We start from the raw sequence: 23,810 nt of genomic DNA on the forward strand, positions 1-23,810 counted from the left end.
CTGCCTGTGCTGTGGCCATGCCTGGATTAGTGCCTGGAGGTGCTGGCAGCACAGACACCTCCAGCCCAGGGTGCCCAGGTGCAGGGGAGGGACAAACAGAGCCTTGCTGGGTACTGGGGATCCTGCAGAGATCAGGGGCTCTGGTAGGAAACATTCATAGACCATTTCTGACCATAAGCATTTGGTGTTTTGACATGATTTTGTAAAGTCAGGCATGATTAAAGGGGTCACTTTGGCTTTATTTCCAAGCTATCCTCCTAGAGCATGGTGGCTACCAACAGAGTCTGTGCTGAATGCTGCAGAGCCAACCCATGACAGATGATGTCCTTTCAACTCCTGTAATCCCTCTGACACACACAGGACAGGCACTAAGGGAATGAGGAAAGATTAGGAAAAGCCTAATTTTGCACCCCCCACACACCATGCAAATTCTGCAAAGCCTCGTCTGTAGCCAAAGCTTACACCCTGACTGCTTTAAAACCAGAAAGAAATGGGAGAGAGCTCAAGTCCTGCTGACTCACAATTACAGGATGCTGAGCACAGCAATTTCCCAGCCATCAGTAGGAAAGGAAGTGAGATTTACACCTGGGAAGCGTCAGGGAGTTTGGAAGGGAGGAATGAAAAATAAGGTGCTTCAAAGCCATGCTGTTTAGAAGCTGTCACAGCTAAAGCAGAAGGCTGAAACAGGGCTCACATTTGGCTTTCTCCAGAGCAAATTTGTAGAGGAGGCAAGCTCTCAGGATGGAGAGAGGCTTGGTGAGGATGAGAGCCCTCATCCCCCCTCGCCCGCTCTGTGCCAGGCAGCTGCTGCTGGTCCCTGCTGTTCCAGGCCATGCAGCTGATTAAATATTGAAAAGGTTTCGTTGCTGTTGCTTGAAAAGCTTCTGTCTGGATGAAAATGAAGTTATGTGAGGACAAGTTTGTGCTGGTGAAATTAGTGTCTGTTTGAATACATCTGGCCGTGCCATACAAACAGACCCAAAATAGCTGTGTGGGATGTAATGAAAAGGCACCATCAGGACGTGGGTTTGGGTTCCTCATTTTCAGAGCCAAGGTGTGGGAGTGCCCAGGAAGGTGGAGATTGCACATAGGGGTCAGGCTGAGTTGTCAGGGACCTTGTGGCAGTCAGAGGCTGCTGCAGGTGGGGCAAGGCTGGTTGTGATGGGAGCCAGCACCTGAGCTCTGTGTGTTCACACAACAGCTCCAGGCTCAGCTTCCAACACCCCCAAAACCCTGGGAGAGACAGTGATGTGCAGGCAGAGAGAGGGGAGGGATTTGTGATGAGTTATAGGATAAAGGCAGAGGCAGGAGGAGAGCTGGGATTAGAGGTAGGGGCCAAAAGTGTGAGAGATTGAGGGTTGATCTGTGAGCTGTGACTGCAGGGAGTGTCACAGCAGCACAGCTTGGCCTGAGACATTTTGTCATTTTATGCTGTCAGAAAAGACACATTTCAGCAGGAAAACTACCTTCATTGTCAGAGTGTCTAAAACAGGCATGCAAATCTATCCTGGGAATCAATGGAAAACTTGGGGAAATGTCTCTGATCTCATTAGTTAAGTATAAACAGAGAAAAGATAACAACTTGCTGAAAATGCTGCTGTAATCTGCAGAGATGTGGGATAATCTGTCCTGAAAGCACCAGGCCACCAGCAGGCAGGGAGGACATCCAGCCTGGAGGAACAAGACAAGATGGGTAAAGAGCTGCTGGTCCCTTTGGGTCATGAAGGTGATCAGAGGAAGGAGAGACAGGATTTCCATCCTTCCTGCGAGAGGAATTTAGCCCTTGCACTGTACTGCATTTATTTTAATACATAATCATAACCGAGAATTGATTTCTGGTTGATTTATCTATAAATTAAGTCAAATTTTGTCATAATTTTATGAAATATTTCTAGAGTTTCATGGTTGCATCCTGTGGGAGAGAAGCCTAAAAATGCCTGTGAGTAAACATGCAAGCAAAGCTTTGCTTACAGCCTGAGTGAACTGACCATTTACTACACAAACAAGGCGTTTAGCAGTTAATTTTTATCCCAATGATAAGGAAAAAAGAGATATTTATCTTCCTTGCTCAAAATGAGGTGATATGTCCACATCAGAATCTGCATTTTCATTATTCTTTGGACCTAATTGAAACTTGATTTCAAAAATTACATGAATCAGTTCAGTTTATGGGATTCATTAAGCAGTTTGTAAGTGGTTTTTTTAGTGTTTCATGACAGTTGTTAATTGCATTTGATTAGAAGAACATAGTCACAGCAGGGCTGATGGATGGGTTTTCATCTGAGCAAATCTGGATTAATCTACAGCCCTAAGGTTGTGGTCCATAATATAATTGAAATAAAATTAAAAATTGAGACTGCAATTAAAATGGGATGTGTGTTATAGTGAAAGTTGTTTGCTATCATTTTGGCATCTTTTTCATTCTTTCAGAGCATCTAGTATAGCTCTTCAATTTCAATTATTTTTTCATAAATATAAAAAAAGTCTTTGCACCGGGAAATATTCCATCTGGAAGGTTTCCAAAAGAAAATATTTCTTCTGACATTTAAAAATGAAATTCTGAAACTGTTTTGAATTCCTACTAGATTTAGATAAGCTGTTTGATTAAAAAAACATCCAGAATTTCCATCTCCCAACAGTGTACTGAAAAATGCAGGACCTCATCATAATTATTTAATTAACTATTGCTGAGGGTTTTTTCCCTCCTATGTGCTATGAAATAATACCATGATTTTGGCAGGCTTACAGCATCTGAGCCCACGTGGCTCTGCAGAAATGCACGGCAAGTAAGGAAGCAAATGAAGTTTCTTTACATCTGTGCTACACAGCTTTTCTCTCAAATGGGAAGGAATGCCCAGCCTGCCAACCCCCCGGATTGGAATTAAGCCCCCCAGGTAAATAGGTCAGCTCAGAACAGACCCTCCCCAGGGGTCCTGAATGAGAGGATTTTTGATTTTCCCCTTTTGAGGTGCTTTGGGAAGGCAGCAGCCCGAGGGCTGTGGGACTGGGGCTCAGGGTTCCATCAGAATTTGTGGCACCTGAATTATAGGAGACAATTTTTGTCTTTTTCCAAATAATAGGTGTAGCGCTCGTTCAGTTTCTTCCTTTAATCCCTCCTTTCTATCAGTGTAAAGATCCCTCTGTGTAGGGATCTCCCCTGGGTGGGAGAAGCTCTTTGGCTGCAGGAGTGGTGGTGCAGTGGAGCTCAGGGACAGACACCCACAGGCACCCTGGGCTATCCACAGGCACCCTGGGCTATCCATAGACACCCAGGGATATCCCAGGGCTATCCACAGGCACCCAGGGCTATCCACAGCCACCCTGGGCTATCCCCATCCATCCAGGGATACCATCACAGCCACCCAGGGCTATCCACAGCCACCCTGGGCTATCCACAGGCACCCAGGGCTATCCACAGGCACCCAGGGATATCCACAGCCACCCAGGGATATCCACAGCCACCTCCTTTCCCCCGGGGAGCTGGCAGGGGCTTCAGTGGCCTTTCAACAGCAGCAAAAGCAGCAGCTCCTTGCTCTGCCTTTCCAGCATGTGGGAGGTGGCAGCTGGTGGATCCCTGCCCTGTGGGGGTACTGGGGATAATGGAGCTGCTTCCCTGATTAACTCTGGCAGGGCTGCTGAGTTAATTAGTGGGCAGATATAGGACACTAGGCATTACTAATTTGTCTACAGATGCAGCTTGGAGCTGAGTGGGTTTGGGATGAATTTCATCCCTGCTGTTAGCAAAAATAATTATCAATATCTGTTTCAAAATGTTTCAAATTCCTGTTTGGGCAAGAGATGCTTCTGCTGTTTCCACTGTGAGACCCCATCATGAGGTTCAATCTACAGGAGATTTCAGTCCAGAATCTTCCTACATGGCTGCATTGCACATCCATCTGGTCCTGCTTGCTCATGTCTGGACTTGTGCCTTGCCCTTGACAGGCATGGTCATTCAGGTTTCATCTTCTCACTAGGAAGGGGAAATCTTGCTTGCTCCAAGTGAGGGAGATCCAGTTAAACACGAGAGGCTCCTGAGAGGTGCCTAGAAATAATTCATTTATTGTGGTTGCAGAAGCAGTGGCCTGTTCTGACCAGTCATGTGTGGTTAAAACATAAACAGGCAGAGATCTCCCAGGATCCAGCTGATGTAGAAAGGACAGGCAGGACCCTCAGTCAAAGCCTTTAGTAATTTTACAGGTTTGTATAAACTCAGGGCATCCCAGTGAGAATTCTTGTCCTTGCAGCTGGAAAAGAGCCACAACCAAATGTTCATTACAACAGTGGCCATGGCATGATCTGTGCATCAGCAGCTCCATTTCCTCCTGGTTCCAGGTAGGCAAATGTTTTCTTTGGGAGTGTTCTGGAGACTGTAAGTGATTTGGATTGGGATATTGTGCCCCTGCTGCATCTGCTTTCATCAGATTCTTCTTCTACAGGACATCAGAGATAGCATCTTCTGAGTGGATGATGGAAAATAGGTGGAGTAAAAAGGGAGAAATGTTGAAAATGGAGTTACCTGTTAGTTACCACTCAGTTACTCATCACAGAGGAGGGTTTTCTTACTTTTTTCCTCAGTGATTGCTGAGTCAAATGTGCATAGCACACTTTACCAAACAAGCCTGTTCTGCACACTTATGCAGAGCATTTCTTGCTTGAAGATGGAGTCAATTACTGTGCATGTATTTACCCAGCCCAAGGAGCCTGCCAGGCTCCCATCTATATTTCATCAGCCTCAACCCTCCCTGAGGCTTGCAGCACTTTGCTCTGCCTGCAGTGAAGGGCTCCTCCACTGCAAAAGCAACAATGACTCAAGAGAAACACACAGACAGATAAAGTTCTTTGGATTTAACATCTCCTGGCAGCCTTGGCATTATCCCCTTAATGCTGGGTGGCATTTGGATGCTCTTTTCAGCAGCCAGGTACCACCTGATGTTTAATCTACCTGCAGCTGGGCTGATGTAGAGAACAAGCTGCTCCTCACACGCTGTGCAAGTTGGAAGCCAACAGCAGCACTGACCCCCTCCTGCCATGCTGGGGTGTCTTTTCCATCTTTAATTCATAGAAGGGTTAAAGAAAGGTCTCTTAAATTCTGGCTCAGTGGTACAGCCAGTGCAGGCTCATACTTACAGGTTACTGCCAGCAATTTGATTTTCAGCAACCCTGCTGATGAGGTTTCTGTCTGTTCCCTCAAGATGCTGTCCTTCAGCCCCAGAAATGTTGCTGTCAAGAAGCTTTGTCTAAACTTCAGCATCAATTAGAATTTCAGGCTTTGGCATCTGCTGCAAATGTTCCAGCAGAGCTGGGTCCAGCTGGAGGGTCCCTTTGTACCACCCAGTGAAGCCAGTGGGTTCATGGAAAAGAGAAACTCCCCATCTCTCTTTGAAGAACATGTTCCTTCCCTCTGGTCAAAGAATGTTCATCCAAAAACTTTATTCTCAAAAGAAAAGGGATCTGTTCTGGACAAATTAGAAATGTTTAAGAAGCAAATACTTTGTCCATTTACACTGAAAATTACTGAAGTCACTGCAGAACTCTGAATGAGGAAAATACAGACTAATTTTCAAGAAAAATATTATTTATGTAAAGAAAAAGAATTATTAGGACCTCTTTTTTCATAGAAAACCAGTCTGTATTTAATGCATTTTCCTACTTTATCAGCCTGATGAAACAAGCAAGCAAGGACTAGAAAACATTGATTTTTTTTAATCTTCAAAGTTATTAATCTGATTTCTAGTAGATTCCCCAATTTCAGGGCTCTTAGAATCAGGTGGAAGAAACAATGTCTGTTGCTCTCAGCAGGGCTGTATTTTTAGAAGAGAAGTGGTAAGGTGGTTATTCTTCAAGTAACCTGTGGGCTTTCCAATAATGATCCCATTTTTTTATTATTTTGATTTTACTTGAGGATTGAAATACAGTGGGTCTTGATGGTATTTGAACCCATCTGTGATTTCTTTCCATTGCTTTTATTGTGGAAAGAATAAGTGACACATTAGAGTTAAATAATCTTCAGTCACTGATAGTGCAGTTCACTTTTCTTGCAGTTGGGATCAAGCCAAAGGAATAATTGTGTGTATCTGTGCAACGAAATCTCCGGCTCACACTGCTCTGGGATCCCAACACAGGTGATTTTATTGCAATTAATACCTGCTGTAATTAGGAACCTAATTAAATACCTTCTGATCTTACCCCTCTCAGAGTCAAACAGCTCAGGGAGCTGATTCAGATTCTCCAACTCTCTCTTCACATGGTCTCCTACAGCAAAGCACAGGTGATTTTTAGCACCTTTTGAATATAGACACTGCTCCAGCATCCCAGAGCTCAGGGGTGAACAGACCAGCAGCATGAGCCAATGTCGCTTGTAAGTTCCTAAAAAGTACATGGAATGTGTTAAAAAACTGAGCTAGGAAGGAGCCAGGGAGGGCAGGAAAGCTGGAAAACGTGGCCACATTTGAGCAGAGAAAGTCAGCAGTGCTCAGCCATCTGTGGCAGCGCAGATTTGTCAGGTTAGAGTGGAAACCAGTCTGAGAAGGAGCTGCTGTGTGGCTGGGGGCAGGTGCTGAGGGTGCTGTGCAGAAGGATCAGCAGTTTTGCCTTCACTTGGCAGCCAGGGTTACTCTAGCAGAAGAAATGAGCCCTGTCCGTGAGCCAAGGGAGCTCTGTGCATGATGTCATGCTGCAGGGGAACCCCTTGCTGCAGAGACCACAGCCAGTGCTTCCCTCCTGCACAATGCCACACGTGGGAGAGGCAGAGAGAAAAGTCAGGCAAAACTTCCCTGCCTGTACCAGGGGCTCTGCAAGCTCGGAGTGGTTTTTCGTGTGGCTGGGAAAGGTGGGAGCCTGAAATGTGGCTGCTGGTTTGTAGGAACAGCACTGAGGCAGCCTTGGGGTTGTACTGGCAAGCACCAGGGATGAATCTGGGCTCACAAAGCCCTGCTATGTTTGCAATCCAGTGAGTGGCACCTCTGTGCTGTCACCCAGCTCTGACCACAGGGGAGTTCCCCACAGTTTGCAGCATTCAGAGACAGCAACAGGTTGGAGAGATATTTTCTTTTTTTTCAGCAAGGGAGGAGAATAACTTCAAAACAATTACAGGGAGTTATTTCCCAGAGAAAATCCTGCCCATCTCACAGTAAATTTCCATGGTACATTGCTTGCAGGCAGCAAACCTCTGCTATCTTCTCATCTCTGCACCAAACTCTGGTACCCCGAATTCACACTTTACAGGAACTGTGCAACTGGTGTTGAACAGAGAACTCCTGCAGAACCTTGGAAGGAGAGCCTAGATGAGGACAGCTGCACAGGGGACACTTAGCCATCAGCTAAAACTGTCACCTACACTCCGTAGAGGACAGACAGACCTTTCAGAAACCAAGTTTTAGGATATAAGGACTTACTAAAAATTTAAAAAAAAAACATGAGGGACCAAATGCCTCACCTGGAGGCTGTTGTACCTGACTCAGATTAGTTTGGCGGTATAGTGTGGCTTTTTATTGCTCTCTAATTGTGTGGGAAAATGGTTTTACCTGGATCCTAGAGGTGTGAGCAGCTCTGCAGAGCAGCACATGGCTGTAGAAAAAGAAACTCAGATGAAACAGACCTTCTTTCCTTCAAATATATCCAATCCCTGCTTTTTAATGCTTCCAAGACCTTGTATTTTATTCCCAGGAGCCCCATGGGTTAGTGTGTAAGTAGGAATTTCCTTGTGCAAGATTTTAATCTCTTGCCTTTCAAATTTCTTTAATGTCCCTTTGTCTCCTATTAGGAGATTGCAAGTCCATCTCATTTACATTTTGAAGACAAAGAAACTGATTTTTTTTTTTTTTTCCCCATTGCAAGAGACATTTTCTCTGTCCCAAAACATGCTTGGAAACGGAGCCCACCCAGAGGGCAAGGAAGGCAGACACTGCATGGAGGCACCTCAGAAGCTGCTGCCTTGTTGTGCCTTCCCTTCCAGCCAACACAGGACTGGGGTGTGTGCTAATCTGGCAGCCACTTGGCCGCCAGACCCACCTGAGCGAGTGCTTGATTGGATTCTGGTGAGGAATCCAATCCTGATGTCCAATCCAACCCACCTGGGGCTGGACTCGAGAGAGAGGGTCACGAGTTGTGTTAGAGATAGAGAAAGTAGTATCCTCCTTTTAATATCCTATTTTATATAGTATATTGGTGTATTTTAGCATAGTTATAATAAAGAAATAATTCAGCCTTCTGAACTGAGCCAGACATCATCATTTCTTCCCATTGGGTTCGCCTGCGTTTACAATAGGAGCCCAAATCCTGGCAGCCAGTCCCTGACATGCTTTTCAAGAGCAGCTCTTTGAGGCCTGTTGTGCCTGCCCCTGCAGCACACAGAGCACAGCCAGCGCTCCTGGAGCTCTGGACTATCAAAATGACGGTCAGAAGGACAGGCAGCCGAAGCAGCCCTGAGGAGCCTGGCGAGGTTTGGTCTCAGATGACATGCTGATGACAGATGAAATGCTCAGCTGGGGCCAAATGCAGCTGCCCACCTCAGCCCCTCAGTTCTCCTGCTGTGCTCCAGCTGAGGTGTGGAGAGGGCTGAGGGAAAAGCTGCCTGGATACCAAAGGAGATTTTTCAAGCAGGCTCAGGGCAAGGGGAGACCAGCCAATATGTACATGAGGCCAGTCCCAGACTCCCAGCAGGAAGGAAGATGATGATGGTCCTTGCGGCTTAATTTTTGCTGAAAGCCATAATCCTCCACTAAACTCACTTCCAGGGAGTCCACAGCTGGCATTTGTGCTGTACAGCTCCTGGAGCTGGGTCAAAGAGTCTGGGTTTTGGGAACAGGTAGAGGGATGCCCCTCACTTCAGTATCTGCAGGAAGGAGCACACTTGGACCAGGGACAATTAAAAGATACCTGCCCCCCACCTCTGAAAGCCAGAATGTCTCCTTTATACATGGGATGCTCAAGCTTCAGGATCTCTCTCAGTTGCCTTCTCATTTTTAGGGACTCTGATGACTCTTAGATGTCTTCTCTGGCTAGGACTGAAATGAGAGGAGCAGGAGAGCTATTAAACATGCTGCAAATATTCTTGATTCTGATCAGAAACAGCACATTGAAGGTCATTCACAGGAGACTGTGTCCTTGTGAGCATAATTTCAACATCACAGTGGTCTTGGCAAGGGCAATCTGAAGTCCAGAAGGGTGAACTTTTGAGCTTTAACCAGTGGCTACAAGATTCTCTTTGCAGTTACGTCTGTGTTTTCCCTACACAATCTCAGACAGGTAGAAAAAACAAGTTTTTACAGCTATTTTGCAGACAAAGAACTAAACCTAAGGGTAACTAAATGCCTTGCCTTAGGTTAATTGAGCCATTTGTGGCATTAGAGAAAACTGTACAGAGTTCTTGATGTTGCCCAAGTCACTAAGCCATCTCTTCTCTAATCAAACTTGTCTGTTTCCTAACAAATATCTGCATAGGCATGTATTTTTCAATTTTTTTTTACTCTTCTCATATTTTATAGAGAAATTCCAGGTAGAACATAGGCAGAAGTTGCCTGAATTCAACTCTCCTGGCATAAATTCCCCTGATGGCAGTCTGATTTTAACTCCCATCTGTACTGTCGCGCCCCTACCCACAGGCATGAGTCACACTGAGCAATAAATAACAGCTAAATCCTTCTTCTGCCTCGACAGGTGATGCTGAGGATTTTCTCTCTGCGTACACATGGGGTATAGTGCTACAGCCTGATGATGTATTGTGGCTATTAATTCGGGGAGATGAACCTTTTTCATCATTAATATCCAACCTGAATGCAGGAATTTATTTTTGTTTGGGAAGCACATGCAGAACCTTCTCACTGCCATGAAATGCTGAATGTAACGGGGTTTTTTTTTGGTTTGTTTTTCTTCTTTTTACTGGCTCAAGGCAGCATCAGTTTCTGAGACTGATACTGTTATGCCTTTTTCTCTCCCTACCTTTCTGGCCTTCACCATCCCCTGCCTTGTCCCGCCTCCTTTCCTATATCTCCTGTTCTGCTTTCTCTCATTCTTTGGCTCCTGCAGTATCTTGTCCTTGTTTCAGTTTTTCCTCCTTTCCTTCTCTATGGCACAGAGGCACAAACATCATTTCAGAAGACTGTGAGACAGCAAATGCCCCATGGCACAGCTGAAAGCCACATGACTTTGGGTTGTCAGAATATTGGCCAAGCTTAAGGCTTTGTGTAAATCAGCTCCTCTTGCCAAGACCTGTCCTAAAGGCTCCTGCAGGAACAAGAAAGGAATGAGAGGCTTAGGAAAAACCACTGCCAGGCAATCCAATTTTCCAAAATGTTAAGAGGCCCATTATACATGCTCAAATTATCAATTTTCCTCTTCTGCAAGTGAAAAAAAATACTGCTGGGTGTTCTTTTGAGTCAAAATCTTTCATGAGTATAAAAACATACGTATAAATGTGGAGTTGCTATGTGTAAGGTTGCTGGTAAGTCAATGCCAACATATTTCAGGCCCTATGGCAATTTTTTTCTGACTTTCTTCAAGATGCTGATTTCAAAAGCAGGTTCTTCAAAGATCTGAGAATGTGAGATATTCAAGGTGCAGCTCAGACAGGCTTTGCAAATTGTCTCCTTACAGAAGAAGAAATCCCTCTGTGGGTATGTTTTGTTTGTGCTGCAGTGATACATGTGGGGCACATAGTGAATCTGATAGCTAGATAATCAAATCTGTTGAATGATCATGGCTGCTGCAAGGTTCAGATCCCCTCAGCAGTGGCTCATATTAAAAAAAAAAAAAAAAAGGTTAAACTAATCAAAATGGCTTAAACATGAATGGAGCAAAAGCAATCGCTCCAGTATTTTCCCTGCCACTTAACCTTGAAAGGAGTCTCTTTAAATTTGCTTCTGCTTGCACTTGCTCCACAAGCAAGGTGCATAATGAACAGTACATTTGCAATTTTGAAAGCCCTTGAGGCCACAATACAATTGTTTTGGAGGTCTTATGCAGAAAAGAAAGAGGCTGGATTTGGTTTGAGAACCACCCTTTTTATCTGATCTCATAATAACTGAGCCCTTTCAGCCTTGATCATTGGGCAGCCCCGAAGGGAAACACAGGGATCAAACCTATTAAAGGGCATGATGGAAGCATAAGGTTGGCTGTGTCTGTGACTGGCTACAGGGGATTTCTGGGAGCAGGAGAGAATTCTGGCATGGCCACTGCATTTGTACACTTCACTGGGGCTGGTGAGCAGCTGTCTGAGAGACTGATGCCTGGGCATCCTGGGCTGGGAAAGAGCTGTTCCCGATGGCAGGAGTGGCTTCCAGCCTGTGGTAATGTCTCTGCTAGAGCTCTTTCTCAACACACTCCAGTGCCACAGAAAACAGCAGATAACAGCCCTGCAAAGGCTGCAATCAATTATTTTGTCTCCAGGGGCGGGAAGGTTGGTTGGTTCCCCAGCAATTGGAAGGTGATCACGGGCAATAACTGATGGATTTTTTTCAGAACCTGAAACAACCTCCCGTCTGAGACTGGGGATGAGAGGCACCCTGGCCACAGCAGAGTAGGAGCACTGGGCAAAGGGTCACTTTATGGCACAACACTCTGAAGATCTGCATGGATCCAAAGGAAAGGGGGAGCGAGGCAGAAAGGAGGAAAGGACAAGAGCATGGAGTGCTGGGGGCAAACAGACACAGCAAACCTCAAGGCTGCTCTGTTAGGGAGAGGCAGGAAAAAGAAGGAAAGGGATGTTTAATAAGGATACTTGCTCAAATAAAATCCCTCCTGAAAGAAAGGAGTACTTAGAAATCTCTCAGGGTTTTTCTGCTTTCATGCCTCTGTCACTGGAGCAAATCTATTCATCACAGCCATGTATTAATGAATTAGTTAATTAAGCAGCTCATTATTTAATAACTCAGGTTGCAAGTGTGATGAAATAAAAATCCCCTTTGTAGCCAGAGGCACATCTTTGCCAATAAGCTAAGCAGTTTATAGTTAATCAGGGATGTTTGCTGTCTGACACAGGCAGAATCTGCTGAATTGCAAGCAGTTTCCTTCCAAGGTTATTGCTTACAGTCCTCTCTGGGAGCTTGTCAGGGCCTCCAAGCCCAGTCAGGTTAAACCTAATAAGCTGTCCAAGGGCAAACACACGTAGAAATGCTCAAATTAATGAAAGGGCACCAGGGCATTATTGTTTCTGAATAAACACCCAATTTGCTATTGGTTTATTCTGCCAGGTGTAATGCTGATAGAGATGCTGGTTTATTAATAAGCAGTAAAACCTCAAAGATTCTAGCTCATTATGATATTTAAATAGACAAGGAAATAGAAACATGTGCTGTTTGTTTGGCTCTGATATTGCTCCCCCAGGTGATTTGGGGGAAGCTCCTTTATTTGCATCTACATTGGGACACCTCTAAGTATTACTTGGTGTCCAGGCTGGAGTTTGTGCTTCAGCTCCACATGAAGGAAAATGTTTGTGGGGCAGCAAAGCTCTCCTTTATCTTGGTCATCATGTGGAGGATAGCTTTGAAGATGAGAATAAATCCTTACCTTGTTTGTCCACAGGGTCCCTGGAACATGGGGGACAGCACACAGCATTTCCATTTCCATGCTCAGACGCTGTTTATTAGTCTCTCTCTGCCTCAAGTCATGATGTGCAAAACAAACCTGAGAATTTTTCCCAGCCTTTGATGGGACTTGGGAGCACTGTGGGCTGCTTAGGTGCTGTGGTAATGGGAGAGGAGGAGCAGAGGAAATAGATATCTAGAAGAAGTTTAGAGACCATGAGTAATTTCTCAGCTAAAAAATTGTTAAACTCAGTAAAATGGCCAAATTCCACCTCAGGCATATGCATTTCTAAGTTTTCTCTGGGTAAATTATCATTTTTACAAGACTCTGGCACATAAAAGCAGGCACTCCTCTCCCACCAGCCCTCCTGCTGTGATTCTCCTCCATCCTCCATGGTTTTGTTCTTTTCCCCTTCACCACCTTCCTTCTGACTAAGCTGTGACTTCTCCTCGTTTGCTCCTTGAAGTGAGTCTGCTCATTATTTATTAGCTCCCATACTCTTACACCATCTGTCTCAACTCATTATCCATATTCAGCTTGTCAAATTGACCTTTTATGGCCTTTCTCTGGAATCCTAATGTGTAGTCTGTCCCTCCTTATATAGATATGTGTTGCTAAGCCATTGCTTTCCAACTCCTACTGTTACACACTCCTCTCTGTATCTGTCTCATGAACACCAACTTGCTAGTCTGTGCCCCTAACTTCAGAAAAGCTGTTTATTCTGCTTGACTGATGCTTGTTCCTTGTTTCATCTGCTGCTATGTTTGCTGTGCCAGCTTGCTGTAGCACATACTGTCTTAGATATGACCTTTAAAGCATCTGCACCAACACAGTATCAGACTTTAGGGTATAATCTCCTTCTAACAGTCTGGGGGACTTTCTGTCCCTTAGTTCATAACAAAACATAGTGGATTACAAGCTGAATTCAGACCACAGCCACTTTGCTGTGAGTCACCACCACCACCACCACATAAGGCAATGGCATTTTAGTGTGCAATGTGCTGGAAACCAGAAATCTCCCCCAGTGGGATGGATGAGAATGAAAAAATGTAAAGGCATTGGAGCAGTGCAGCCGGATTCTTACTCAGCATAAATCAGGTCAGTTCAATCAAACTACTGGACTATTTGTGTTCATACCCCGTCCCTCTCTGCTTCCAAATCCAAGGGCTACTCTAAATGCTTCAGCTTCAAAGATAATAGTTTCTCCTCACAGAACATTGTGTAATGCAGGACTGTAGGATCAAATAATGCAATATGTATTTTCTCCTGGTGGAACAAACATACACAGTGTGCACCTGCCCAGGAATGTGTAAAACCCACCACAGATCAATAGAGATTATCCAGAAACTGTAGGAGAACTTCAATAAACTCTGTAGCAGAGAATTTTGAACTAAAATGCTTTCTCTAAATAATTAATCAGGGCTGCTGGTAACACACTAAATACTCCAGCTCTGGTTTCCCTGCATTTCTTGTCTGGTATACCAGGACTGCATCTGCACCAATCTTTTCCAACCTACAGTGTGGGAGCAGTGAATAAATGAGTCCTGTCCCACAGACCCTTACAGCATCTTTGAACAAATTAATGTTTTTCACACAGAGGACTTTTACCCTATCTGTCCTACCTGTGCTGTAAGGGGGGCAATCAGCAGGTGCCATCTGTACTACTGAAAGTCAGTTCTTTGAACCAGATGATTTCAAGTCAATGACTTTCAAATATTTTGCTCTTCTTTACAGAATCTGTGGCACAGATAGCTTGCTTAACAAGCTCTGTGGAGAGTTTTTGAACCTGTGTTACATATCTATCAAAAAAATTCTTAATAATAAAAAAAGTTTCAGGAGAAACTAGTTTTCTCCTTAGTTTTCACTTAATACAGTGCTCTCCTCTGAAGCTACAACAAAAGACACCTATTTTTCCACAGTTCAAAGCAAATTCTTTTAAAATGTAGACTCTGCTACAGACTTTGAGTTTTAAATCTCTCGCTGCCAAGACCCAGTTAGCCTCCTGTGCTTGCAGCCACAGTTGATTGTTGTAGCCATTAACACATGATTTTACACCTGAAAAACATATATTGACATGCCCTTCCATGTAATTCTGTTGTCTTTGATGGCAAAGCAGCTCCTTTTTGCTTCCAGCTACCATGTTACTGAGTAAGAATACTAAACTCATATACCCTCCTTGATTATGTCTAAACCCATATACCTTCCTTGATTATCTTGTCCCTCTGGAACAAGAGCAGAAAAGAGACCTCAGAAGTTATACTGGATCTGATATTGCTCCTGTTGTAATGGGTTTTCACCCTGGGTCTGTGATACAGTCCTCCTCCAAGAATGCTTGATGACTATGGTTTCTTTTGGACATTAATTGCAGACAAATTTTACTTCCAATCTTGTGAGATTGGATGGGAATCAGAATGGAATATTTTTCCTAGTGATACATATACTGTTCCTTTAGCTGTACAGAATCCCATAGAACCTTGCATCCCAAGGGCTGATATGTATTTTGAAAAAAAGAGACCAGGTCATCAGCTGATTAAATCCCCATGATTCACTGGCCAGTGTTCAGATCTGAGAAGATCCTCCTGGAAATTCCCCAGGGACACACTGCTGTTCACCACCATTGATTAGGGTATTTGATGGAAAGGCAAAGGAAGGAAAATGACAGCTCAAGACCTGCAAGAGATGTGATCTATTTTGGTACAACCATCCCCTAAATTAATGTTCAGTCATTGGTGTGGCTTGGATTGGGTTGGGTTAGGTATTTTTTGACTGAGTGATGTTTTCCACAGCCAGCTTCTTCCAAAAGTGTTTCAGAGTCCTGTGCTCTGAGACTTTTCTCCTTTTATTTTGTCAGTGAAAGAGAAATGCCAAAAGTCAAGGAAGAATTAATAAGGCTTAGAGCTGATCTCTAACAGAGATGGCACCAGATGCATTTATAATCCTTGGATATGAAGGCAAGAGCTACTGTTATTACACTTTTTTTTTCCACAGTTTGTGGATCAGTAATATGTCAGGGCTTCCATCTTTCCCTGGTATTTCCTCCTTTTTTCTGAGCATAGTTTGCCCCATTAATCCCTGTTCTTGCTCCTTGACTTCCAATTTCACTTGGTTTCTACCTTTTTGCACTCAAACCCCCTCATTTCCTTTTTCTACCTTCTCTCACATATAAATTCTCTTCAGATCCTGCTGCTTTTCCCTCTGCAGGATCCTTGCCAAGAACCCAGCCTTGCCATCTGTCCAGGAGAATGATGATATTGCTCAGCTCTCTTCTGGATGTTGAATTGTGTGGCTGTAGCAGCAATTTTAATGTTAGCAAAGAAAAATAAAAAAATAAAATTTAAAAAATTAAAAAAAAAAACCAAAGAAAAAAAATGAACAAAAAAAACCCCCAAAAACCCCAAAACAAAACAAAACAAAAAAGCAACAGAAAAAACCCCAACACTAATCAGAACCCTGTAGAAAAAAAACATTTTCCTGCCTCACGGAGGTCAGATACTTTTAGTCATATGCATATAAATAGCAGGATTACTTTTCCTATATCATATTTCTCTATATTGTCTTTTTAAAAGTGCACCTGAGATAATTTTACATCCATGAGATCATAATCAGAGCTCCTGTTACAATTTTTGTTGGTAAAAACATGCTGTTTTTCCAAATTTGAATTATTTAGGGGAAAAAAAATCAGTTTCAATGAATGTTTCTAATAAAAAATGGATCAAGCAGTTGACAGGATGGCATTTCTTTAATGAAATATTTTTTTTCAGTTTGAAACAAATCTCCATGCACCTCTTTTTTTTATTTTATGCCAACAAAAAGGGCAACTTTGTACAGTATAAGATGAAGAATTTATAATGCACATGATCTGAAAGCATTTTTGTTGTGAATTATGGGGTTGCAGTATTATTATTATTATTATTACTACTACTACTACTACTACTACTACTACTACTACTACTACTACTACAACTACTACTAGTTGGAAATAGGAAAATTTTCAAAGTTCTCCTGAGGTAAAATAGCATTTTTCTTAGTTTAAAAAAAAAAAAAAAATTAAAATGCTAGACTGCAAGTCTTCATTGAAAATTTGACAAAGACCTGGAAGCACTTTTCCTGACAGCTCCTCAGCTCTTTCCCCCAAATTCTGGTGTATTTAAGGTTTAAGGTTTTAGGGACACAAATTGCCCATATATTCATATATTCATATAACCACAGCTGTGAGGGATCTGCAATTCCCAGCAGAGGAAAGCTGTGCTGTCCTGATGTGGGGCCTGAGGGGACACAGAGGTGCCAAGAAGCCAAGGGACAGAGCCCAGGATGCTCAGCCTGCAACACTTCACCCAGCAGCTCAGTGATCACTCATTGCTACAGTGCTCTCCCCTGCCTGATAATATTGGTGTCACTGCTGGATTTCAGCATCCTGAAATCCAGGATGCTGCTCCCCTGGGAGCTGGGATTCGTTAGGCACCTCAAAAGTCTGTCCCTTCATGTGTAGAAGCAGATCCATTAATTGCAACCTGACTTAGAATCTGAGATTGGAACTTCACAGAAACCTATCTACATAATAATCTTTCTCCTCTCAGTGAGGAAAATTCCTTCTCAGGAATTTTTTACAGTCAGCTTTGTGACTGCAGAATGTCCTTATGGTCACTGTAGGATCTGGGCACCTTCCCATTGCTGTCAGCAGAAAGCAGCTGGGGGTGAGGATGTTCTGCAGGAGGAGTCGTCCTTCAGGCAGAATATTAAACTGCTCTGCCATCTGTTTTACAGGGATTATTCTGGTGAATGCTAAAAATCCCTTGAAAGCATTTTTATGGTGTCCCTGTCATGCTCCTTCTCCTCAGTGTTCGAATAACCTCTCCCTCCTGCTGTTGATTTTGAGTCTTCTCTCCTTCTGAGCATGCAGAAAGGCTCTGGGTGGCAGCTCCCAGCCTTGGCTCTCTCTCTCCCTGCTTCATACCATGGATGTGAATTATGCATTTATGTGTCTGCACCCACAGCTCATGCTCCCACAAAGCAACATCCTCACTCTCTTTGCTTTTCCAGAAACTCCATCATGTCTCAAGGTGCAATATTTCATAAGAAAACCCTTCTTTTATCTACCCTGTTCACGAATTTGACAAGATTTCTGTCCTCTGATAGAGCTCAGCTCTCTGACAAGCCCTGGGCTCTCTTCATTTAGTGCCAGGCACAAGAAAATCGCCCTTCTCTGCATCCCCTCCAAGCTCTGCTGCCCTCCAGCCCGCAGTTTATCACCTCAGCATGCCAGACTTACCTATAGGCCCTCTCAGAGAGGTAAATGCAGGTGTTGATCTGCTTTTTATAAACATCTCTTCTCCTAGAGTAGATACCATTTCTATTATGAGGATATCCAAGACTTTAGGTTTCTATTTTAAGTTGCAGAGCTCAAATGACTGAATTCCTGTCTAAGTATGCAACATCTGAGCTAACTAAAGAGCTGAAGAGTACAAAAAATCTGCAAGGTGCATATAAAGAAATGAGGATAGGATCTGAATTCTGATGTATTCCAGGTTTCTGTGTCCAACACAGTTTAATGGGCTGTTTTGGGGAGACCCAGAATGAAGCTTTCCTGCCTCTGCCTTCCTGCCCCAGCAGACTCTGCCTTATGGAGCCTGACATTTGTTGTGCTCAGAAAGGGAACTGGCAGTTTAAAAGGGCCAAGGGTTCTAATTATAATAATTTAGATTGGAAAAGAATGGTAAAACCATTAAGTCCAACCATTGACCCAGCAGTGCCAAGCCCACCACTAAAGCATGTCCCCAAGTGCCACATCTACATGTCTGCTAAATACCTCCAGGGGTGGTGACTCCACCAGTGCCCTGGGCAGAGTGTTCCAATGCTTGACAAGCCTTTTGATGATGCAGTTTTACTAATATCCTGTCTGAAACTTCCCTGGCACAACTTGAGGCCGTTTCCTGTTGTGCTGTTATCTGGTAGAAGAGACTGACACCCACCCTGCTACAATAGGCTTGGTGAGATGTGTATATTTGTCTCAAGCCTCATGCATCACTGTGAAGGGTAATTATAGCAACCCAAGCCTCCCATCTTTATGACACATCATGATTTCGCATCTAAATGCTAAATGGGGCTGTTAATGAGTGAGTGCAGCTCAGCTTGAGTGAAAGGGTGTTAAAGAATCAGGTCTGGAGTGAATCAGCCTGTGCATATGTGGCAAAGAAAGAAAACAAGTGGTGTGAAATATAGAAAGTGTAGCATTTTGAAGTTATAGCCTGCTTCTCTGCACTGCTCCTTCTCCTAAGGTGATCCCAGAAAATGCCCATCTTACAAAGTGAATGGGAAACCAGTCACTATTTTTTGCCATGACCTTTTCTCTGAATTACTTGTTCTTCCCCATACAGGTGACTCTCACTGGTCTGTGAGACTCATCAGCTCATGTCATTATTTCTTAGGCTGCCCAAGATGTGATTCCGTCTGGTAAATGCCAGACTTTGTGTGTCACTGAAAGAGCACAGATGCTTCAATAGGTCTTTTCTAAGTTTGTGATCTTTGGTCCTGTTGTGGGAGGCAAAGAGCCCAGCTTTAAGCCTCAGCAGCTTTTAAGTAGAGAACAAAAAGATTTCCAGCACTTGATCTTTAAGATCATACTTTTACCTTTTGAAAAGAGAGATAAGGTCTGTGGAGACTCAGAGTCTGGTCAGTTCTGCTATTGATCATTAGTGTTATTGTTACCTCGTTTCCTAAAACAAGTTTTCAATTCAGTTCTGTGGCAACCAGAAAGGGACAAACAGAGTGAGGTCACTGTGCTTCCTGCTCCAATATTTGAGGTTGCTTTGAAGCATGTCCTGCCAGCAGATGATTCTTAAAGACTTCCAAAGCAAGGCCTAATGTTCTTTTGCACATATTGTTCTTTTGTTTTTTCTTTTTAAATAAAAGGCTCCTTCCCCTACTTTTCAAAATAAAATATGTCTCTGTGGAACTACATTTTACTGCCTTGGAGAACACGATGTTCAGTCATTACACAAATCTTTGTGTAATCAAGAAAGTTACTTCAGGACTGGAAGAGAGTTCTAAGTCTCAAAAGTAATTTTGGACTTTTTTAACCACTAAAGGTAAAACTCCAGCATTGAAACAAGAACTGTAGAACTCACTTAAGTGCTTCTGATGGCTGTCAGATGTATTAACTCCCCTGCACTTTAACATCTCTGGTGCCTATGCAAATACTTCTCTTTGCCCCTCCCTGCACTGTAGACTCCTGGTCATTTAACCTAATCAGAATGCATTTGGCATTTTTAATTTTTTTTTTTTCTATTCCTGTATTGATCACTCTTCTTGAGCCCTGGAAAAATTCCATGTTGCCTTTTGCACTTGATGCAAAATGTGTGGTGTGATTCAGCATAAAGAAAAGGAAGAGGAAACACGTTGAATGTAGTGACGAACAGCAGAGAAGAGGAAGAGGTTCTGGCATGTTCTGCAGAGGCTGTGTTGTAATTATGGGCTACAAATATACAGGTAGATAAACAGAAAGGCAGAGGAAGCTTTTATGAAGTTCCTTGGAGCAGTTCCATGAACAGCACAGGCAAGGCATGGCCATTAATCCATGCAGAAAAGTCAGGCCTCTGCTCCTTCCTATCCTTGAGCATTTGGGTTGCCAGAAAATCACAGCCTTTGCAGCAGGAGTGATGCCCCTCTGAGCATTTTATTATAGAGAGTGCTACTGAATTTGTCCTCTGAAGTCATTTTAGCTGCATATAGCACTGTTATTTACAGTGTCTGCGTTTGCGTGCGCTTCTATAGGTCAACTGACTGTGTAGGTAACAACACCCACACATCCTCAGGCTTGTGCCTCCCCATGTCAATCCATACCTCATTTTCACTTTATTTAGGCAAGTAGCTCAAAGCTTAAAGCAAAGTCCAAGTTCTGTGCGTGCCTACGCTGTGCTGGCTGCTCTGGTGTGACTCCACTCCCTTTCCCATGTGCTTCTCCTTCCAAGCTCTGTGTCTACAGCTGTGTGAGGCAGGGGAGCACTGCAGAGCCAGCTGGCTGGAAACCGCCTAGAAAATAATGGAAATCAGGTGTCCAGAAGGAGTATGTGTTTAGATGTGTCTTGACTTCCCTTGGTTTTCCCTGCAGGCAGCAGTGATTCTGTATTAGCTTTGCTTTTTTCTCTCTCAGAAAATCATCCCCTGTTGATATTTAGATATGGGGGGAACAGAGCTTGGTGTGACTTTAGGTGACTTGGCAGACTCTGTATGCCAGTTGTGCATCTGGGATACAGATGGAGAGACACTAGGGAAAAGAAGAAGCCAGTAAATAAAATTAATGTGGGGATCTGGATGAAAAAGAAAACCAAGATCATATTTTGTCTCATTGTGACACTAGGCAGTCATAGGGACCAGGGATGAGTGTACTCTGAGGAGATAGATGGAAACATTTTTAGCAACCTGAGAGCTCTGTTCCAGCAACCCAGCCCAGTGCTGTCTCTGTGGAAAGTAGGACCACATATGGGAGGCAGAACTTCCAGGAATGACAGAAATTGGGACCACATGGTACTGTACATTCTACTTTGGGTTCCCACTCAACCTGGTACATTTTAATGCTCTGTTTTTTTCTGAGGCTTTGGGTTTTGATGATGCAAAAACATTCCTCTGTTGCCACTGCCATATTTTTTCAAAGGAAAAGCACATATTCAAAATGTTGGGCATTAAACCCAGTGCATGTGTGCTTGCAAGCTTACTGCTGTCTCATTGCTATTGTTTCCTCTTTCTCAGGACATGACCTTCAGCACCACAATGAATCAGGAGAAACCTGTCAAGTCCTCCTAGCTCCCCGGCTGTGCAATTTGCTGTTCCCTCGCTGTTCCCCAGAGAGCAGCTTTTCTCACCCAAAGCACAGAAGCCAGCAAGTCACAAATGACAGCTGAAAAGTGAAGCATTACCAAAAGCTGCGTGAGACTCTGTCAAAGAGAACCTTTCTATATAATTCTCCTTCCGAGCCTGGGAAGCTGTGCATCCCATCACTTCCAAAGAACGGAGAGAAGATATGTTCAAGTAACCAACACCAGAAATTGCACAAATCCATACCCATTTTAGAATATCTACACCGTGACCTACAGCATTTAGAACTCTGCGTTCAGAATGGATGATGGATACAGAAACACAAACCAGGTCTCAGATGACTACAGGTACCAGGATGGCAACTACGACGCACCCAATGACGGCTACTACCGGGGCGGGGATGAGCCCGCGCAGGACGAGGATGCCCAGAGTGATGTCACAGAAGGCCACGATGAGGATGATGAGGTCTATGAGGGGGAGTACCAAGGGATCCCACACCCTGATGACATTAAAGAGAAGCAGAAGAAGCGAGCCCCTGCCATGGATGATGAGTACAGAGACCGTGCTGACCTTATGGCCGAGAGGATGGAGGATGAGGAGCAACTTGCCCACCAGTATGAGAACATCATTGAGGAGTGTGGCCACGGACGCTTCCAGTGGACTCTCTTCTTTGTTTTAGGGTTGGCACTGATGGCAGATGGGGTGGAGGTGTTTGTGGTTGGATTTGTTCTTCCCAGTGCTGAGAAGGATATGTGCTTGTCTAGTTCCAACAAAGGGATGCTGGGTAAGTGCCACTGGCAAACAGATCTTCTAATGCAACCAGAAGCAGCTGGGACACCTTTTTCTAGTCACCAGCTGATTTCAGGATCTTCTGATGACTTTATTCTTGTGTTGTGTGTCATGCATAGTCATGCCTGAGTAGATCTGACTCAGGAGGGGTTCACATGCTGGTGGGCAGCAGAATTGTACCAGAATGTGCTGTGGCCCCAGTGCCAGTCTGGTCAGTGTGGGCTGGATCTGGGCAAGGCAGCTCAAAGTCTGCAGGTCCACAGGGCAAAACTCCAAACAGTGTTCAAGGATAAATAAGTGAAAACTTAAAGGTGAATCTAGTGATTCAAAATTCAAAGCTGTTTGAAACTACAGGTTTCCCTTTTCTTCAGCCCATAGTCCCAACAGGCAAATCAACTGTGCAGTCAGTTTCCTCTGCCTGCTAACTTCTCAGTATGCTCACAGGTCCTGGATCAGATGTAGTCAGTAGGTTTCTTTTTAGGTCTGTGGAATGCAATTAAAGTGCAGCATGAAGATTAAAGCTGAGGCTACTGGCAACATCCCTTTTGCATCACTACCAACATCTCCCTGAGGTCAAAATACAAGGCTTAGTTATTTATTGGGAGAGAGACTGGTTAGAAAGGTTTGGACAAACAATTTTTTCCCTTGAACAATAGGCAAGCCAAATTCCATCAGCCAAAACAGCAAAGCCTCCCAGACCTCCAAGAACCAGGATGGGAGCCAGCACGGTCTGTAGTGAGAGCCAGCCACGCAATAGGACAGAGCATCTGGAAGGGAAATAAAATAGCTCTTGGAATAACTGCTTGAGGAGGGAGACAGTATGTCTTGATGGACATGTACTGGGATTGCAGGGAATCATCAGGGACTCTAGGTCATACATGCTGGCCCAGAAGCCGTGTCTGATGCAAGGAAAATGCAGATTTGGGACTAGACCCCAGCTATTGACTTCAGTCTATTGACATTATTTTCATGTGACAAAGGCAATAGATAATTATCCCTATAGAAACTTCTCCTCTTGGTGTACTGAGGTCATACTCACTTTTCGGTTTCTCCCTTTTTTCTTTGAATTTGAGGATTGGGATATTTCTTTCTGTAGTTAGCCAGGTTTGTACTGACTTTCATAAAGAATTTAGTAACTTTTTTTTGCTTCACAAACCCATTAAAATTTCTAGCTCGAAATATCTCCAGTCAGATATCTAAAAGCAAACCTCTCACAATTAGATCCTGATTTCAAAGGGACTTTGGAATTCACCAGCTCCCTGTGGGACACAAGGCTTGGTGTCTTTTTAGTGATGAGACCTTTTTTGAAAAGCAGGTCATTTATTTTGGTGACTCTATGAAAGCTGAGATTTTCTGAAACTCTGACCCCATAAATATCTACCTCTGTATAGCTCAAGCTCTGGCAGGCTCCTGAATGAGAAAACTTCAAATGTCACAAGGAGAACTATCTTTGAAGTATTTCTGGCCCAACCACAGGTAAAAATGAACACGAAATCTCCCCAGAGAGCACGTTCTGCTTTTTCCAGCTCAGTATTTGCAAGGCTGAAAGTTCAGGGTGTTCTGATAAGCTCTGAATAAGCAAGGAGACATTTGGGTCTGTACCCAATCCCAGCTCCTGCGCACTAACAGAGCTAATCTGGGACTGCTAATGAAGGGAAGAGAACTCTTCTTGCTGCCTTTCCTGCCCA

At 43.8% G+C, this 23,810-nt stretch overlaps 1 protein-coding gene across 2 annotated transcripts in view; it reads left to right on the forward strand.

Moving 5' to 3' along the window:
- SV2B (synaptic vesicle glycoprotein 2B) overlaps positions 1-23,810 on the forward strand; it is a 62,352-nt gene that overhangs the window by 10,925 nt on the left and 27,617 nt on the right. For both annotated transcript variants that reach the window (XM_012578215.5, XM_002197697.7), the window contains exon 2: positions 21,268-22,117. In XM_012578215.5, coding sequence (XP_012433669.4) covers positions 21,634-22,117 — 484 coding nt within the window. In that variant the 5' untranslated portion in view covers positions 21,268-21,633. The remainder of the gene's footprint in view (positions 1-21,267; positions 22,118-23,810) is intronic.

Source organism: Taeniopygia guttata, chromosome 10 (assembly GCF_048771995.1).
Source record: "Taeniopygia guttata chromosome 10, bTaeGut7.mat, whole genome shotgun sequence".
In the NCBI taxonomy this organism is placed as follows: domain Eukaryota; kingdom Metazoa; phylum Chordata; class Aves; order Passeriformes; family Estrildidae; genus Taeniopygia; species Taeniopygia guttata.